Source organism: Clarias gariepinus, chromosome 16 (genome assembly GCF_024256425.1).
Source record: "Clarias gariepinus isolate MV-2021 ecotype Netherlands chromosome 16, CGAR_prim_01v2, whole genome shotgun sequence".
Classification (NCBI taxonomy): domain Eukaryota; kingdom Metazoa; phylum Chordata; class Actinopteri; order Siluriformes; family Clariidae; genus Clarias; species Clarias gariepinus.
Genome location: NC_071115.1, coordinates 16,915,131 through 16,935,812, shown reverse-complemented (window position 1 = coordinate 16,935,812; position 20,682 = coordinate 16,915,131). Strand labels below are relative to the sequence as shown.

General features: G+C 39.3%; 2 protein-coding genes across 2 annotated transcripts in view; both read right to left on the bottom strand.

Moving 5' to 3' along the window:
* The window catches only part of smurf2 (SMAD specific E3 ubiquitin protein ligase 2), a 50,741-nt gene extending 34,994 nt beyond the window's left edge, over positions 1 to 15,747 (bottom strand). Inside the window, exon 1 of the mRNA XM_053514287.1 lies at positions 15,259 to 15,747. Within this exon, the coding sequence (XP_053370262.1) occupies positions 15,259 to 15,310 (52 nt within the window). The 5' untranslated portion in view covers positions 15,311 to 15,747. The remainder of the gene's footprint in view (positions 1 to 15,258) is intronic.
* A 215-nt stretch (positions 15,748 to 15,962) lies between these two features.
* kpna2 (karyopherin alpha 2 (RAG cohort 1, importin alpha 1)) lies at positions 15,963 to 20,472 on the bottom strand. Its single transcript, XM_053514291.1, has 11 exons — positions 20,454 to 20,472; positions 20,126 to 20,233; positions 19,848 to 19,988; positions 19,127 to 19,212; positions 18,756 to 19,024; positions 18,566 to 18,660; positions 17,938 to 18,201; positions 17,450 to 17,683; positions 17,089 to 17,271; positions 16,825 to 16,974; positions 15,963 to 16,208 (listed from the first exon to the last, which is right to left on the bottom strand). The coding sequence occupies exons 2-11, from the start codon at positions 20,189 to 20,191 to the stop codon at positions 16,119 to 16,121; spliced, it is 1,578 nt and encodes a 525-aa protein (XP_053370266.1). The 5' UTR covers positions 20,192 to 20,233; positions 20,454 to 20,472; the 3' UTR covers positions 15,963 to 16,118.
* Positions 20,473 to 20,682: the final 210 nt, after the last annotated feature.

Here is a 20,682-nt window from a genome sequence, read left to right as displayed (position 1 = left end):
TTACTGGACTTCAGCCAATCCCAAGTGCAGCGTCGTCATAGCAACGGCAGACTTGAGTGGTGTCTGGGGGAGAAGACAGAAGCCTCTGTGTGTGTTTCCGTGTTCCTTGCTGAGAGCATGAGCCATAGACCATGCCAAAACTGCATGAATTGACAAACAGGAGACTTTCTCCAAGTTTGCACAGAAAAAGTGAATATCACAGTGATGTCATTGGGAGATTCAGTGATTAGAAAGAAAAAAAGTGGGGAAAAGTGAATACAAGAAACAACCCCCCCCCCCACACACACACTTTTTATTTTACAACACCGTAGCCATTTGAGCTATTTCATCTCCACCATTATGATTGCGATAATTTCAGTAAATAAAACACACAATAGATGTGTTACATTTGGGACAAATTGTATGTTTTTTGGGTCCACTTGTCTCCTCTGATCAGGTGCCCAACTCAAGCTCCGCCCAGGTCACGTCAGTAATTTCGGACCCCACGGACTAAAACTGGTTTCAAACTCATCCGTATCGATCAACAGCAGCTGATTAAATAATCTCAGCTATGAATGTACGATGATTTTAAAAGGAACAGAACACGACTAACAGAACCTTTCAAGCTGTATGCATTACCACATGATGACATGTGACCTGTTACAATTATTAAAGTTTAAATAAAAAGTAATTGGGGTTGCAACGACTTCAGGTTAGACACACACATTCCCTAGTGGCTTTTGTGGGAAAAGTAGAATTCTATCAGGAAAGTAGAAAGAATCATCATTTATGTAATATTTTAAACTTTCAAACACACTCGTGATATAAGGCAGCCTGTGTCTGCTGTGAATACTAGATGCTCTGAAAGTGTAGTAGGTAGTAGGCACTGTAGTTTCACATGAAATGAGGCAGAAATGTTTCCATCCAGATATGTGCGCACAAGTAATTAGTTCAAAGTTGGAAGTTATACAATTATAAAAATGAAATTAAAAAATTAAATAAATTACTCAAATGTATGGTCTCCATAGTCATCACCACCATCAAAAACAACAATCTCAACTGGAAGAACATCGTTCCAGTGCCAGGGCACACTGAAGCTTCTTTGTGCCTTGTGGCGGCTTGACACCTTGCTGAGACCACTTTACATGCATTTCCTTTATTTCTCAGACAACCGCATTTCTCATCAAGAAATGACGTAGAAAGTGAGAATGCTGCTGCATTTTGTAATGGATTGTTGTAAGAGTATTATGTGATTTTATACTAGTTTCTATCACAGTGTATATGCTCCTAATTTTTATATTATGTGGACTGACTCGAGTCCTACTGGAATCAAGTGTTTGTTTTTTTGTTTTGGGGATGATGGCGATGAGATGCAGTTCTTTTTGTTTTGTTTTTTATTTTCTCCATATTTTTGGTTATCTCTAATTCCTCCCCGTCACTAGGGGGCTCCCACATTAAGGCTACTACTACCACTGAATTGTGAGGGCCGAAGACTATCACATGTTTCCTCCGAACCACGTGTTGCCAGCCAACTGCAACTGCTTGCGGCATAACACACTTGGAGGACAGCGCTATCCGCTCCTTTCGCTTGCGTGAGCTCACAGATGCCCTTGATTGACTGAAGAATCTGATTGATGTGGGAGCACTAAGTACCTCTCATCCCTGTCCTCTGAGAGTGCTCGGCCAATCAGCTCTCTCTAGACCTCCAGCTGCGAGAGGTTACAGCATCTCTCGGGAATTGAACTTGCGATCTCCGGATGATAGGGCGAGCACTTTACCACTGCGCCACTTGGAGGCGAGATGCAGTTTTATTGCGATAAAGGTGGACAAGCAATCCTTAAAAATACAAAAACAGAATTAATGATTTGTTTAATTTGTTAATACAAATGTTCTCATTTTTAACTTTAAGCATTAAAACCATTATATTGTGATGCACAAATGTTTATTGAAAACCATTAAACCAATACCTGAACACAGCATTACATTCGTTCGTCCGTTAGCAGAATAAAGGTGATGTGACGATGGTAAATCATATTATATTAGGATTCCCGTTAACTTTTTTAAGGATATCTGCTTGTTGAGTCACTACGCATTACAGAGTCACTGTAGACAGGATGCATGTAGGACTCTCATATAGAGTTACTTAGCAACTGGCTGCCATAAACACTGAACTGAACTGATGGATTTAAGTTATTTATTCATATAAAATGAATTATGTTGTGCTCTGTACTGCCACTGAAGCAATGACGTACGTGCATCATGACACTTTCACTGGAGGACTAATGTTAAGAGCGAGTGTTGGGTGCTATCTTACTTGTGAAGTATAAAAAACATAAAAACAGATGATACTTAGGGTGGTGGAGGACGGGAGGGTCTTAATGAGAGTCAGTTTCATCATGGTGCTTGATGGGTTTTGCAAATGCACTTGACACAATACTGTTCATGCAAGAACTCATCCAGAAATAGCTGACCTTTAATGTCTTAAATCAAATAGCAAAGACTGACAAATTAAAGCTGAATCTTGTTCTACAGCCTTTGAATGAGCGATTATATAAAAAGTTATAATTTACCTTTTAAACGTCTTGTAATGTTTTCCTTGTAATAAAGGAAGTTTTTACCATTGTTTACAGGCGCTATTTGCAGTATTTGTGTACTGACATTCATCCTTTTATCATCTTAAAGTATTGTGAAACAGTAAATCACAAAACTATTAAATGGAACCTATTACACCAATTATCTTTTTTTGTAATTTTTAGAATTTAGAATACATTTTAAAAAACACGAGTAAAAAACAAATACTCTTATCTTATTTTTGTTCTTCTTCGTTTTTTGTATTGGCTTTTGGGTTTTAAACTATCCGATTATATTTTACTCTACCATGACCTCATCTATGACGATTCTCTCTTCGCAGCTTGTTGTTCTTCTCCATTATTCTCTGCTGAGTGTCGGCCTGTAGAAGCTCGTTACGATGTAACTGTAACGATGTATTCGCAGGAGGAATCAACTAAAGGAAGTTCGAGATATGAGGGGTCTTGCAGCTGGAGCATTAGTAGACACACCTTGGTTGACATCTGAGGCCTATGTTACAATGTTGAAAAAAAGCAAACTATGATACCTTTAAAGGATAAACATCCACCATAAAAGTTTTTTTTTTATGTTCTTGCTGTCTCTCACGCAGAGAATGGTGGGGAAAAGGGTTCTCACAGTTTTCTGGGCTACAGGCTGTGAGGTTAGTGGTGTTGCTGTCCACTTCAGGCTGTGCAACATTAGCAAGAATGTGGGGGCGTGAGAGAACTGGGCAAGGGAGGACAAAACTTTCCCAGCTCATTAAAACTGTTCATAACCAAGCTTCGAACGGAAACTGGGTCTGTGCTTTTTTTCCCCTCCACGAGCGATCTGTCCCCTGCGGGTGACTTCTGGTAGCTTTATTCAAGCCACAGCATGTCTAACAAGAGCAGCTACGTTTCCCCGAACCCAGAAAAAAAAAATTTTGTTTCCAGAAAATTCCAAAATTCCAATTTGTTTTAGGCAAAAGGCTGCATGACCTTGCTGAAACTGGCTGTCTATTTTTCGATTAGCCATTTGCTCTGGTATTGTCCATTTCAGGAACTTCACACAGACTGAGGTGTCTCTCACTGGAATGCGAACCTCCTTCTCTGTTTCTCATTCTAATTCTCTCCTTCCACTGCTTGTGCTTCTGGCCGTGTTAGAAGTCCTACTCTTATGTTACACATGCTCTGGTAGCATTGTTCGTCTATAAACAAAACACCCAATGAGAGAGAGAGAGAAAGAGAGAGGAAAAAAAGTGTATGTTATTGGAACACAGGAGCTAATCTCAAATCTGCTTCCTCTTCCAGTTCTTCATGTTAAAAGCACCCCGGTCCCACCCTCTGTCATTCATTAGCTTGGGGTGAATATCCTGAATGTCCGTGGTCACGTGTGACTCGGGACAGACGCTTATCTGCACCGGATTGCCGTTACGTCAGAAAAGAACGGGGGCTGAGTGGAAGTACGTTCTCAGGGAAGTACCTAAGTGCTGCTCAAAGTGCCAAAGATTAAAGAGAGAGAGAGAGAGAGAGAGAGAGAGTGAGTGAGAGAGAGAGCACATTCCTTTGGTATGTAACCGTAATGAGTTGTGACTTTTACATCTCATACAGTATCATACTTGCATATACATATGACAGCACAGATAATTAATTGAGTGGAAGTAGTGCGTGAGATTCAATCAACTGACTTATCCTCCTATCCTTTTTTTTTGGAACTTTTAAATATGGCCTACCTCCACAATCATGACTCACAGGAAATTTTTTTGCTTCGCAAATCTTCGCAATCATCAGTTACCTGCTGAAGGATTATTATAACGACAGCTGGTAGACTTTAAGTAAGTAACATGGTCAAATAGACTGTGCACCACCGTGGACACCTGTGTGGGCTGTAAGCTTATAAGGAAACACCAAATAAAGCTTCATCAAAACACTACGGAGTTACGAGAAATTTGATTTCAGCTCCAGTTTGAGTAAAACAAGAACTAAAGCAATCATGATCTCTTCCCCATAGCCTCCGCACCAACCCCCCCCCCCCCCCCCCATGGTCCTCCATTCCCAGCATCCGTGAAGGGAAGTCCCTCGACACCCACAAACGGACAGAAAGCACAAGCAGTCGAAGAGATGGCCGGCTACAACGCGCAGCTGAGATCGATTCCCACGATACACCTCTACAGAAAAATAGAGATTAACTAGAGGAAGTGGTTTCACACAGTCTGTGACGATGGTCAAAACCGACACAAGGTCACAGCTTTCAAAGAAGAGTTTCAAGAGAAACTGCCAAAACTATTTTATCTGATCCAGGGGTAGGGGGAAAAAGATAAGCCCAACTGAAACCCAGAGAGCAGAAGTTTCACGCCTGAGTTAAATCTCTTTGTTTGTTTAGTTGAAAATGAAAGCGGGAGTCTGTTACAGGCATGGCGGCACAAATAGACCTGCCTCAGACTGAGTGTCTGCTTTTTTGCAAGGTGAAAACACAGCCTCAGCCCCGTACTACTTTCTTACCCGCTGTTATTAATCTCACAGCTGTATCAGTTACACCGTTGGGAGGGGCGTGTGCGGACGACTAGGATCCCGGTGTGGATCCTAGTGACGTCGTCCACTCCTTCTGCTGTTTTGTGTTTCTGGCTGGTGCTTTTGGAAGAAACCGAATATATACATCATGGCGAATGCTGCTCAGTTCAAGCGGTGCTGTGTAATTTCGGTTAGTTAGTGAAAAGCCAGCACAAAGCTAAATGATTTCCGCCCTCTCCCTTTAGACCTCACAAACCCCATGAAAGGCCTTAATTATTCAGCTGATGAGTTGAAGGAGTAAGAATGCTAAACACTGCAGTACTGTGGCTCTTTGTGCGCGCAGTATTACACCAGTTAGGCATTGGGGATTTTTATTTATTTATGTTTTTAAAGAAAAACCGAACAACATACACACATATACCTTTAAACGTATTAATCAATTATCTCCAGAAACAAGTGGATCTAACAGCAATACGCAACACATAACTGAAGCTTTATCATCAGCTCAGTGCATCAGCCTCCACCACAGCGTTGAAATGAAAACTGCAATTTCACTGCAAGCGGGAGTATATGGAGACAATGCATGGGTTTGCGTTCGATTTGATTATAGAGCATTATAGAGTAGCACATTAATTTTTACTGAACCAGTGGATGAAGCAGGGTGTGTAAAATGTTGCAAAAGTGTTGCATATGGTTTATAAGCTGCTATTTATTCAGTCAAATGGTCAGTTGTTTCCATTGTAGTCCTGGTACAAAGTCAGGGGTGAGGGGTATTGTGTTACTTTAGACAAAGGAAACTTTAAAATGGAAAAAGGCAGGAACATACCCCGGACGAGACAACAGTTCGTCATAAAGCACACACTAAGGCAAACCTTCCACCACAAATACACATTATCCCTGTTAATAATACAGATCTATTATCAGTAGAATTAATTTAGGTAGTTATAGTTGGTAAGCCTCTTGTGTCCTGACCGGTACACACACACACACGTAATAACATACATTAAATGTACAGTATTACCTGGATATGATTGACTGTCCACCTGGCCGTGTTCTTCTGTGAGGACAGATTGTTCGTGTACATAGTGCATGATGTCTCTGTCTACTGATTTAACTCTAAGTGCATTTCATTTGATTTCTTCGGTTTGTACGACTAATCAGTCAGAGCAGTTTCTGTCTTTAAAAAAAGACAAAATCCGCAGCAGCAAAATCCGCTTCTTGCACTAGGCTTTGTGATGTGCACTACCAGTCAAAATGTTTTTCTTCCCTAGATTGTAAAACAATGCTGTAGGCATCTCCTTTAATCAATTTATATTGAGATGTAATGGCTACTTCTGCTCTGTAAAGTCTTCGTAACGGATTTCTGAGGCTGGTGACTCTAAACGAAGTTCTCCTCTGCAGCAGAGGTATGTTTTTGGTCTTGCCTTCCTGGGATTGTCCTCATGAGAGCCAGTTTCATCATGGTGCTTGATGGGTTTTGCAAATGCATTTGACACAATACTGTTCTTGCAAGAACTATTCCAGAAAGAGCTGACCTTTGTGTCTTAAAATAAAACTGACTGTTGTTACTTAATTACACAATTCCATGTGTTATTTCATAGTTTTGAATGATAATTTTTAAAGTTTTAAATAAATTCTCTATTGTTCTAGAAAATAAATCTAAACTTTTGACACGTACTGTACCGACTACAGAGAATACTGCTCGACCACTTCCGGTCTAGTTTTTACTTCGAGTAGCTATCTAACAAGAGAGCTCTTGATACAGTTTTTTTTTACAAAAAAACTGAATATAAGTTGTCAAAAACAAGAGAAGAAGAAATACTCCTTTCAATGCTGCATCCCTTGTTGTGCTGCATCATCCAAGTGTAACAGGGAAAATGACAGACACCAGTGTTGTTTAAACTATCATTGTACGTGTCATTGTAAACATATGACACAAGGCACTTGCATACCTATAGCTAACAACACTAACAGTTCACCTAAATCAGTAACGATAACCAAGTCCGATATAAACCTACAGTACGGTTAGAAAAACATAACGTGATAGAGAATTAACACCAGGCAAAAGCACATAACATTAGATGCATAACACAAACATGTACACTAAAAGGGAATTGAAGTAGTTAGTCAGTGGGGAAATAATTGGTGGTTGTTTTCTTATCTTTGTGTATATATGATGCCGTGTACAATTTAAAACCTTTATCCAGTTTGCTTTTTGTCGCCCTTAAAATCAGTCATGTGCAGTTCGGACTTCCTGCAAATCTGCCATTGTTGTACCGTAAATAATAATAAACAAATGTAATCCAATAATGCGTACCTGTATGAATAGTCTTCATGTTAATCATATTACCTTGGATTAATGAGCAGTATCGAGCAGAGCGCCGGAGTAATTCTTCAACCAGCTCGTTGTCTAATCCGCAAAATCTTCATTAATTACTAGCTTCATGATGCTGAGGATTTCATCTGAGATGTATTTTCTCTATTTTTTTTCTTCTATTTTTAAAGTCATCCTTTTCTTGATAAGGAGCTGAGCTTTACAACTTGTTACGGAGGGGTAAAGGGGCGGGGGACTCGTGGTCCAGGCCCAGTTTGGCTCTTTGGCTCTGATATGACATAATGGTGTAGAGCTTGCAGAGAAACACGACTTCACTAATGTCTTTAGCAGAGCCCCAAATCTTTGGAGAGACCAGTGATGTTAATGGCAAAAGACATTCCATCCCCAAAAGAGAACAATTTTACAGTTTAAATTTCATACCATTGTTGCCAGATTTTCCGCTTTAGAAGAGGAGAGCAGAGGAGACCAGAGAACAGTAAGGGACAGCAAAAGGGGGGAAGAGAAAAGTAGATGGAAGAAAAGCAGAGGAGGACAGTAAAGGAGAGAGAAGCAAGGCAGAGCACAGAAGAGGACAGCAGAGAAACTGAGGGTAGAGGAAAGGAGAAGAGGTGAGAGGAGAACAGAGAGGAGCAGAAGAGAGCAAAATAAGTAATGCTTAGCAGAGAAAGAGAAGGTAAGGCGACGAGAGGAAAGAACAACAGAAACCATCCGCAAACACGCCACCACCTTGTAAACTAATAACTAATTCACACGACTTTTCAACATAAAGTGGGCGTGGCCTGACAAACAATGTGTAAATTGAATAGTTGCATCATTACAGTAAAAAAAAATTATAAAAAATTCGGGAAGCTTGTTACTACCGCTGGCATTGAAGCAGACTTTGACTTAGAAATGCACTTTTGTCATATAATTATCAGTAATCTAATCAACATGCCACTTAAGTTGGAATTGCGTACATATGCAACGTAGGCAACCGAGCACGCAAGCACACACACACACACACACGCTTGCTCGACCGCGTAAAGGGACCGTGTAAAGGGAGAGTCATATCGATTATATATTTCATATCATATCCTCAGCCTGGCCTTCTTTCCCCTCCTCTTTTTTTTTTAAAGCCTTTAATACTTTATATGTCATCCCTACATTTGCACAGACAGCAACTACACAGCAATGAAGTCACTTTCATCACAGAGCAATAATTATGCATCAGTCTTTTTTTTTGGAGATTAGGGGATTATGGGTATTGCATCAGGTGGAAGATGAGATGTGTTTCATTGCTGGATAACTGATACGATTTCATTATACCGTACTTGAGCCACAGCTCATTTCTTCATGTTAGATTAAATGATGTAGATTTCATTAAAGCAAAAAGGAACAAATGCTTTTCCGTGACAGGCTACAAAGTGCTTAAAGACACAACCTCAGCAGCAACCTCATATCCTTTTCCATCTACTGGTAGATAGACAGCCCAAGACTTTTGCACGGTAATGTATGTTGCTAACAAACTCATCAAATAATAGGTGAACGAAAGTAAAAATCACACACAATCATAACTTTTGACTTCCTGCTTAAGGAAAAAATTAATTACAATTAATCATGGTATTGCAGATTTGCGAACCGTAGGAACCGTGGCTACCTCTAGATATAATTTATATAGTTTTATGTTTTATTCCACTTCGGTTTGTTTGACTGAATGTTATCGCTTCTTTAGCAACAACTTACGCACAATTGTACGCCAGATACTCAAATTAATGGATTACATTTATGTAATTATTGATACGGCCAGGTTTCTGCAAGAAAAGTTTTCTCACATTTTAGTAGGAGTCTCCTGTGTCAGGGTTTTGTAAGAGTGAAGAGCTTTGAGTTTGGGAGTTTTGGGACAAACTGTGCTTGTCTTTCTTTGTCTTATTATGTTTTTTTTCAGGCTTAATAGCGTATTGCATTAATAGGCAAATTTAAAAATTGGCAAGATAAAAGAAATGTGTGTTGAAATTAGTCTCTGTATGAGAGAGGAGTCTTGCTGGCACTGTGAAGGGAAACACTGGAGGCCAGTATCACCTGCAGACTCTGAGTGAAGGAGCTCTGCTCAGAGCGGGATGACTACCTGTGTGATTCAGTTCCTGCTGCCGAAAACACATGAATGAATGAATAAATAAATATATATATATATATATATATATATATATATATATTTTTTTTTTTTTTTTTTTTTTTTGCACAGTTTAAAAAGGAATGGAGTACCATGTAAAAGTTAGAGCTTCCTAAGAAATTAGGGCTCTCAGATAAGGTTTGCTAAGGTCTCAGACTTCAATTAGCTTGCTAAGTTTTAAAACTTTTTTAAAATCAGATGCCCACAAAGCAGGAGATAAGAAGACAGCAATGCGTTTTCAGAACAAGGAGACCTTTGCAAGGAAGAATGGGTGAAAATCCCCAAAGAAGAACTGAAAGAATCTTAGCCGGCAAAAAAAAAAAAAAAAAGCGTTTACAAGCTGTGATACTTGCCGAAGTGGTTGTTACTATAAGCTGACCATGCAGGAGCCTTTACCTTTTTTTTTGGTATTTTAAAAATGTACAAGACATAAATAAAAAATTACTCTCTCTTAAAATATTAAAAGACGTGTGTCATCTTTAATTTTATGCCTTTGGAAACCAGGTCTACTTTTACTCGCTTTTCATGCACAGAAACAGACTTCTTCACTGAGGTGTCTGGACTTCTGCATGCCAGTGTACAGCGTACAGAAAAATAGTATGTTAAATAATAGTAGAACAATATGAATAAAAAATACGCTACACAGTCTTCAGAAATTTCATTTTATCAAAGTGATGATTTAAAACGCATCGACTGAAACGAATCAGTGCAACAATTGTAAACGGGTTATGTAACATAAAAGACTATTGGTCACACAATTGGTGGGTAAAAAATTACATAAAATGATTTAAAGAGCTAGCGAGCTGATTTATACGTAACTTTATTTATTTTATTTTTTTTAAAGAATTCTTCTTGACATTGTTTGTCTCAAATTAGACCAAGATTCTGAACAAAGTTGATCACATAATCCATCGAAGAATACAAAATATAATCGACATATATCACAGGCGATTCAATGCTTGGTCAAATATTAATGAATCTAAACCAAACATTCCTTGAAAGGTTTAAACAAGCAAATGTGGTGAACTTGTCATATTTAATAAACAAATATATCCTCCTTATTATGCATAAAAATCAGAGTTCACAGGCACTTCTGGTACGGTCCACTAAAACACTAAAACAAAGATTTAAATAGCAGAACTAAGTGAGGAAATAAACTCAGAGAGACTGGTGATAAGCTGACAAATGGCTGACAATAATCCTGCACATTCCAAAAAAAGGATCGGGTTCTAGGAGTAATCTAATGGAGAAAAAAAGCCAGAAAGACGAGGACAAAGAACATCAGGCAAGTGATTTCCCGAGCATTTCCAGCATTTGAACACCTTGAGTTTACGAGCACAGATGCTGGCGGCAGGGACTCTACCTCAGCATCTGTAGAACATTACAGAGAGACGGGACTCAAACAGAACGAGGCCTTCAAGGCTCCGCTCCCGAAATGAGAGAATTAGTCTGTGCTCGGCAAACGTTTACAAAAGGTTATAGCTTTCGGCTAGACTTGTGGTGGAAATGCAGACAGACTTGACACAGCTGGTACTGGACTGCGGTACAGTTATGAGGCTGCATTCATGAAGGGCTCCAAAGTGCTGATGTGGAACTGCATTCCCTTGTCGTAATTCCAGGACATGCTGTCTGCTTAAATGCAATGCGGCTCCGGGAACAAGGCAGCTTTATGCTGGAACGGGACGAGAAGGATGAGAAAAGAGCTCTTTGTGATGGCACCACTGCAGGGGCAAAAAAATAAATAAAAAAATGCACAGCAGCCTCTTATTCACAAGGCTTTGCAAAGTCGAAGCATGCAAAGGGACAAACATTTCCATACAGCACAGGTGAAGACGGGTGGGAAAGAATTCACTTAGCCGAGAAAATCAAGGACATCAAGGAGCAAAAACTAGAAAGGAGAATGGACATGATTAGAATACGCAAAGCCTTTACATTTATTTAAATCATTGCCCTTAACGTAACTACGTTATACGCAGTTGGCTCAGGCCATCTGCGTTTCCCAAATCCTGTAAAACACACATTTTATATCCAACATGGCTGGCCTGTGAGCTTAAAATACAACAACAAATATTAATGACCTCACGATGTGGTGCTTATCTCCAAACTGATATTGAAACCTTGAGACCTGGCTGATGATTATAAAACTTTATTAATATGATTGAACACTTCACCTAAGAAGGCTCAAACACACTGCTACTTTACAGCAATAAATACATGGGCATCAACATAAATCTTTACAAAACTACATAAAAAAATTAATAATAATAATCCAAAGTATAAATATTACAGTGTAGGCATGTGCATAGTTGGACAGTTTGGGGACAAAAAGTCTGTAATTCCAGTATAATACTTTTTGGTCAAATATAATTATAATTAAAAGGAGGAGAAAATGTTAAGGTAAGCTAAAACAAGTAGAGAAAAAAAATTGTTGTCTCATTAAAACTTCACAAGAAACTGGAGCCGGTATGAGGATCTGGTGTGTCCCTTCTAATCCCAGCCTGATACGGATTAGTGCCATCTCCATGATAAACCATGACTGAGTCTGTGACCGACATATTTCTTTGATAAACTGTGGTCTAGTTACATTACACTTCCATATACACTTCCATATGTCACTTAAGAAATACCAGTTTCGAGTGCTATTTGCACAGCTGCTGCTTTACACAATCAAATTGCCGAAAGAAATCTAAACAGGTTACCTTTAAGTCGGGTATTAAATGGCTGGGTGTTAATACTAAGAAAACCTTTAACCTCTCACAGGTTCGGATCTCACTGCAATTGCTACTGGGACTTGGATATAACCATTACCTACTCATCCGAGACCATGCAAATCTCGGCATCAAAGCCACTAACAGGCCTCTGATCGGTCTCGACCTGCTGTTCACCTGCCACGGCTGACCTTCGCACAAGATTCTCGTTCAGAAAAGCATGTGTGTGAAAATTTCTGTCACTGTTTCCCCTTTTCACACCTGGCCCTCACGGCATCGGCGACTCGAAAGCACCCGTCTCGCTCTTTGTCCTCCCCACGGAGCAGCTGAACCAACAGGAAATCCAGTCTCGCTACATTAATTTGTGGAACCATTTCAATCATTTAAGAGCCCCTGGTCGGAAAACAAAAACGTTAACAAATGACGTGAGATTGTGGCGCTTTTTCCTCCCTCAACATGCTTTGGTTTTTGCTTTCGCTGCTGTTTAAACAAAACGTGGAACTGTTTGGTCAAAAGCACTTGTGAAATTTGGCAGCCGAGTCAGCCCTGCACAGCTAATGAGTGTTTTTACTACACGTACTGTGTCAACACAGACACAGCCAAGATCACTTCCATACTTGAACACTGTTAGCAAAACCGTGATCTGATATTCCTTTAAGAGAAAGCCAATGCAAACTTTACTGACAGTCTGCGTGTGAGAAAACTAGACAGGCCGAACACCCCAGTGGCACCTTGGCATGTTAGAATCATATCTGTTTGTGTATCAAATATGAACACAATAATCTATGAAGCGGATTAAACATACAGAGGATAACTGCTCATGTGAAGCGTGTGACAAACTGATGTGTCAGTAAAAAAAATTTCAGGAATTGGCGACTAGCCCAAAAGAAAAAAGGGGGGGAAAAAAACACCAATCAGTTATCGTTATCATACATAATGTCTTGTTTTGGAATGGAAAAGAAAAAAAAGCCATGTCTCCATTCAAAACATGATTAGAAATGAGTCACACCGCCGAGAATTGCAACACAATTTGGATGAACGAATGCGTGATATATTTAGTATGTAGTATTTTTTTTTTCCGAGCGAGATCACAGGCTGATTTCTGTGCTCCGTGCCAAATCCTCAACTGTGATAAAAATGTGTACATGTACACTGTAAAGAAGAGAAATAAAGGAAGCACTTTTTCTTAACCCCTTAACAGTAAATGTTCACGCTGAATAGAGTCAAAATCTCACAGCGCTCTCCAAACAGAATTGTGTCCATACTTTTCAAAATCAGGACCGCCTGTATGAACGGTAAATATAAGTACCTAAAGCAATCATGACATCAACACTTGCAAGCTGCATTTAATGCCACTGATTGGCACAACGAGCTTATGTTAAATGATGTAAACTTGCAAAAATGCACAAATGTATTTTAGTTTATTATTTATCTCAGGGCAGCACAGCTAATGGATCATGTTTGGATCATGACCTTGTAATACAAAAAAAATGCTCAAAATTGATACTGGTAATATAACAAATAAGTTTGAGGCTATCTGGCTAAAGAGTTGGACTAACGGTTTAGTCAATGAATGTGGCAAGACTTTTACTTTCTGAAGCTGGAGTGTCCACCTTTGCAGAAAAATGACTAAAACTAGAGAATTCTCAAACTAATTGTTAACTTCAGTGTTCAAACTTCTGTACATGATTTGTAGGAATCAATCAAGAAGCCATGGATTGAGCTTTTGATACCAGAGTACTGCAGACATCTTTTTGACTTTATGTCCAGCAGCTTTTAAAGAAGAAAGGACATTTGTACCAGATAAGCATTTTATTTTATTGAGAAAGACATTAAATCATGGCATTTCATTTTTGTCTCAATGCTTCTGGCCCCATACAGAATGTGTGCCTAAAGCGCTGTAATGGACTCCGTCCGGTCCGTGTTATATCCCTGCCTCGCCCCCATCGTTCAAAGGATCCACCCTGATCAGGTTTAAGCTCATAGTTAAAACGGATGAGCACATTTAGCTCAATTCAAGCTCTTTGACTCGGATCTTTAGATCACCGTCTTCTACTTTGTTTCACCACTAACGTTACAAGCTTCAACATTTTATTTAGCTGCTTTTGGGTGGGATCAAACACAGCCTTCTCTCGAGTTCCTTTCCTAGTCAAAACAGCAAGCTCTCAAGACGACACAAGGAAGGGAAACCAAACCAAACCTCAGGTTGTGTCCCCTGAGAGCCTGCTGCTGTTTTGACTGGGAGAGAAAGAGAGAGAGATGAGAGCAGAGAAGTAAGATCTGATCTGAGATCGTCAAGATATTTTAAAAGAAACTCAATCAATCTGAAAGACTGTAGCCTTTACTTGTAAAAGATAAAAATGACAGTCACCTGAGGAACAAATGCTTACATTTGGTTTAGATGCTAGGAAAAAGCGACTAGTTTTTTTATGGTTGGAAGAGAAAATTTAGAAATTTTACGATTCCATTAAAGCAGGACAAAGCCAAACGCTCTAGATAAACCATTACAGCTAAAATATTTACGTTTTATGTTTCCAAAGTTAATTAATTAACCAAACAGCTTACTGCTTAAAATAATAATAATAAAACATTACACGTTAGCTAACAAGCTAACCTAACGGCGCAGACTTAAAGCTAATTTTAGCGCACTGTAAAAAGCATTCTTTATTAACATCTTTAAAATAAATATATATATATATATATATATATATATATATATATTAATCCAATGACGCAAATAAGAAACTAAATATAGCGCATGCGGAAACGATAATGTTTACGTTGCTACGACTGGTTTCGTCTCCATGACCCTCACTTAGCTGTTACGAGCTAGCTAACAGAAGCTAAAATGCACACAGCCCTTCACCAGCTCTAATCAACAAAAACTTAATAAATAAACACATACGTATTGTACAAACGAGTCGTGAGGAGAAAAAGCCACAGAAATAGTTAGCACTGGTCAGTGTTTGGTTGCAGGCTAACCATATTAGCTGCGCTGTTTGTGCTAGCTAAACTAAACTACACACTTACCTGTTAAACGCAACTTCACCGGACCATTTCTCCTTCCTCCTTGATTAGACATCGCCTTTAACTTTCCAGCTTGAGCTCAGACTTCGCGTGTAAAATTAATATATATAGATATTTTTTTTAAAGCAGCGTTTTTGTATTTCCCTAGTCCTTCTTGCTATGCTGTGATGCTATGCTAGTCGGCTAGCCAGTTACTTTCACAGTTAATTGAGAATAATGGAGTCCCGCCGCAGTGGCCCGGATGTGCGCAGATCTGCCATGTCCACAGCGCCGAGCTCGAGCTCCTTTAAGAAGTCCTTATCGTGCCTCGCCTCCGGCGTGCATGTCGTTCCCTTTAATAAACTACAGCGTACAAGAGCGCGGGGACCGAGAAAAATAAATACACGTTTTTAACTCTACTAGAATCTGTGCAAAAATCTTTTTACGCCACTCTGTTTTGCGCAGTGCAGAAGAGTGAGCGTGGTGAAAGTTGCGCTGCTCTGATGGAGCTCGTCCTCCTCTTAGCTGGCAGATGTTCAGCTCCGCCGTGACGTCATCAGTCCCCTCCTTTCTGGTGTGCGTATATGTGCATGTATGTATAGTCTTTCCCCGTCACTCCCACCTCCCCATTTCCCCCAAATCCGAAGAATTCAGAGCCAACTCAACTGATCTTATAATTCAGCACAAACTTCTAACTGTGCTCGTCCCCAACAATTCAACACAAGTACTAATTTTCACTTCCTTTATTTACAAAGTGATAAAATTCAGACAGTTCCATATGTACAGTTTCTTAGAATAGAACAGACTGGATTGGGGGGGAAAAGACAGAACATACAGAACAGTAGTGCAAGAAGAAGAAAAAAAAAAAAAAAAAGACAAAAGATCTAGAAGTTGAAAGTGCCTTGGTTTTCATTGATCTGGAACGCATAGCCATCAGCTGTGGCTTCAGGGGCCACACATTCATCTTCCTCTTCCTGGAAAAGAAATTAAAACATTAAATTTCATACCATCTTAGTAAAGACTATACATGCTTTGATATTTGAGGCACCATTTTTGTTTGTTAGTTTAAATATTTTAAACTTTAAAAATAAATAAATATTTTCCATACTTTGGTTTTCAAATACCCCCTGACTATGATGCCCAATTTCTCACTTTATCTCTACCCTTAAACAGAACCAGTTCCAAGGGCTTGGGATTCCATGCTAATACCATCAACACCAGTATAGTGCTCGTCATCCCATAGACTACTAACTAGCAGAATCTGCAATTTAACTGCATGGAATTCTGGTACCCTGGGAGGAAACTTGGTTTTCTTACCATGGTTATTTTTTTTATTACGATTTTGAACATTCAGCTGGAAAATACTACGGAAATAAGCTCCTATTTGAAATGGGATTATAGAAAATAGACAATTACAATGTTTGACATTGTTAAAATATTTTTCTTCCATTAAATGGCACTACACAGTAACCACCTTTGATGACAGCATCATTTATTAAGTACATCACAAATTTGGGTGGACACTTAAATGAAAATTTGAATTCGGATCAATAAGGCACTCCAAGTCACGAACCACTTTAATGGACTCACCTCACCAGAGAAGTATTTCTCAATGATGTTTAATGATGCCTTGTACACCATTTCATTTTCATGTGCCTGCAGAGCTTCAATTTTATCCAAACCACCACATTCTTCAATCATCAGACACAGCTTATCAGTCTCACCAATCTTCTCCCCAGCCTAGTGGTTGTGTAAAGTGACCAGTTAGTCAATGTGAATGAAAAAAATAAATAAATAATACAATTAAATAACCTTCCCTAGGCTACACTCAAACTTCACACACAGGTGACCTACCAGGAAAATGTTGCTGAGTGCATCCAAAATGACCAAAATAGTCTTGCTGTCTTTGGCAGACAGTAAATTGAGTAGTGGCTCTAGGATATTGGCCTGAACAAGATAGACAACTTGCTCTATGGTGCCTCCGCTGGTGTAGTTGGTCACAGCCCAAACTGCCTCCTTCTGTGTCTTGTAGTCACCCTAATCATGGAAAGAGAATATTTTGAATGTGTGGTGAGGAGCAACCCCACCCAAAAAAAAAATTGAGTTTGAATGTGAAATTGGCAGAGTCGGTCCACTTATAATTCAATTTTATAATCAATGTATTTACAAATCTGCCAACTTGTAGCTGTGTTTAATTTCACAGCCTTCAACATACCCTTCTGAGCACATCCACCAGGCACGGGACCAGACCGGCATTGATGACCTCCTGGATCTGTGTATCCTTGCCGGCGGTGATGTTGGACAGGGTCCAGGCAGTTTCCTTTTGAATGTTGTTCTTGGGATGCCGCAAAAGGTCTCCAAACATGGAGAGGGCCCCAGAATCCAGCACTGCCTGGGTCTGTTCGTCTGTCCCAGTTACAATGTTACCAATGGAGCGCAAGGCTGGAGTCTGAAAATGGAGATAGGTGAAATTAACTTGTGCTTTGTTCTTGTAAGATTGTGTTTGAAATGCAAACCCTACATAAGTCTGCACAATAATAAAGCATTAATTTGATATGACTTAAAAAATAGGAAGGAGAATAATTTTGCAGGGAAAAAAAAAAAAAAAAAAAAAGATATCGGATGATTAAGTGTAACTGACCTCAGCATATTTTTTACTAGTGTACAGTACAGCTAATGTGATGCATTTAACAGTACACATACCACAATAGAAAGCTCTCCGGAGCCAAGCAGTTGCACCAGGCGGGAAACCACACCAGTTTGGACCACCACTTCAATCCTGTCATTAGGACCATCAGTCAGATATGAAACGGCCCAGCAAGTGTCTGCCAGCACCTCCTTATCATTATGGTGCAGCAAGCGGATGAGGGTGGGCAGGATCTGCCTCACAGCCTCGAGGGGCGGTGCAGGATTCTTATTGCGACACAAGTTAGATAAAGTCCAGGTGACATTCCGCAGGTACCCAGACTGTTAAAGTGAGGAGAGAAAAATAAATAAATAAAAAAAGTTAGCAATACAGGACTCTTATCGCCCCCTGGTGGATGGAAGCCATCACTAGTTAGTAAAGAATCCATGGTAAAGAATACCCATCAATACCAGAATATACAAAGGAGTTCTGTGTCCCCTTTGTATATTCCAGTGCACTACATAATCCACAAAAAAAAAAAAAAAAAAACTAAATGATTCAGCCTAAATGATGTCATAAAATGCAAAAAAAAAAAAAAAAAAAGGATAACTGCATTTCAGCCCTACCAAAAATAGTAAGCCACAAATGTTCCATCTAAAGATACTTCAAATGGTCAGCAAGACAGTTATTTATTATTTAACTTACAGCAAACACCGAAAGGTCAGGCACAGCAAGCAGACTCAAAAGTGGGGCGATAGCACCATGCTTGATGACCTTATCTCTATATGCAGAGCCATCACCTAAAAGCAGAAGACGAAAGATTTACACCATGGAAAAGAAATGGTACTGTATAGCCTGTTTTGAAGTGGGGGTTGAAGTGAGGCTCATCACTTACCCGCAATATTGCCCAGGGCCCATATAGCCTGTTCACTAATATGAGAATGCGGTGATGTGATAAGCCCAATGAAAGCTGGAATGGCTCCTCCTTCTACCACAGCCGTGGTCTGATCAGACGTCCCGGATGCAATGTTGGTCAGGGCCCAGGCTGCTTCAAACTGAATGGGCGGAGACTGAGACATGCCCAGAAAGCCTACAAACTTGGGGATCAGGCCTGCACTGATAATTCGATCAATGGGTGGATGCCTCTCCCTAGACAGCAGCTTCCTAAATTAACAGAAAGATACAATTACAAAGAAAAATGTGAACAAGAATGGACTTATATACATTATGTAATAATAATAATAAAAAAAAAAAAAGATAGCTTACCTTGCAGCTTGAGTTGCCTGCACTTGGGTTTCAAGGTTATTGCTGTTAACCCCATTAACAATCTCCTCCACTGTCCAATGCTGAGCCTGCCATAAAGAATACATAAGATTATAGATCTCAAGCGCTCTATGCAAACAACTTTTTACAGCCTCTTAGGTTAGACAAGATGTCTGACCATATGGTTGATAAAAATTATTATTACAGCATTTCGGGAAAACGATGATCTGTGGAGCATGGCGAAGTAATTTGAATCTACCATTATTAAAATAATGAAGCTTGATATTGAGTTACAATAATTCTTTGGTCAGTAACAAATTTTAAATGGTTTCATAGGTCACAGCTGCAAAAATACTGAATGGGAAACCATTTATGGCATATATAAATATGGAATGAGAAAATTATGAATAATTAAATATACATCCTCAAAATAAGCATATTATATTTTTTGGTCACAGAAACAAAAAACGTGTGACGTGCACCTGTGCTATTTTTTTGCCTGTGTGATCCATTATTTCACTCAGTCATGTTTGTATAGTTAGCTAAAACAAAATACAATATAGATTTTTATTTTGTAATCTTGTGCTGTCACTCTATACTGTACAACCATGAGGCCGATGCATTTAAATTTTACAGCAAAACGAGAAGAATTACTAAAATGCTTGGAGTTTTAAGAGGCTCAACAAATGTGTAAATATGCAACTGAGGAGGGTTTTTCCTTTACCTGGCAGTTCTGACTTTTCTCCTGCAGAGGCGATGTGGCTTCCTCAGGCAGAGTGCTCACATTTCTCCTCTTCAGAATCTGCTCGTCCTTCTTAGCTTTACGGAGCTCAACGTTTACTTCAATCCTCCTCCGTCTCAACTCCTAAAAGTTATAATCATATTTATTATTAATAATAATAATAATAATAAGAAGAAAGTTATTTCAAAGTTGGCCGTTGATGATAAACCAGAAGCTAACGGCAGACACTGAACTTGAGCTAACGTGTTACTGACACTTACAGCCACATCTTTTCCTTTGTTTTTGAACTGGGTCAGACGGGCGCCGTTCTCGTTAGCAGCAGACATTTTACTTCAAGTTTAGTGAGATTAACCCAGGAAAATATAAACCTGAAAATAAACAACAAAATTAGCAAAAAGCAGACAACATGCTCCTGCCGGCTATTTCCGGAAAGCACAAAATAACAACTATAAAACTTCCGGTGCGTGAATCAAATAAAAAATGAATTAAGCTATAAAACATATTGAATTTAAACGTCTATAATTGTATTATCCGACGTTTAAATCTACATTATTATTTTTTTTAAATAAACTATGACAACCATCTTACCGTCTCCGCTCAGGCGAAATGTGCGATGAAGAAAAGCAGAACAGACCTTTAAATCGCCGGGCCGGACGCTCCTATTGGTCTGTTTGAGCAAAAGCAGCGCGCGATTGGACTGGTTTGAAAAATCACAGGCTGCGCAGGGGCGTGGCTTTACAGCAAATCACGTGTATTATCGCGATATTTCAAAAGTTTGAAAAGAATGTCGTCATTAATGGTATTAAAGGTAATACTA

Excerpts from the sequence above, each read along its gene's own strand:
- kpna2 (XM_053514291.1), bottom strand. The coding sequence starts at position 20,191 with ATGTCTGCTGCTAACGAGAACGGCGCCCGTCTGACCCAGTTCAAAAAC. Across the intron at positions 18,661-18,755 it reads GGCCCTGGGCAATATTGCGG|GTGATGGCTCTGCATATAGA; the intron begins GTAAGTGATGAG and ends TTCTGCTTTTAG. Across the intron at positions 16,975-17,088 it reads CACTCAGCAACATTTTCCTG|GCTGGGGAGAAGATTGGTGA; the intron begins GTAGGTCACCTG and ends CACAACCACTAG.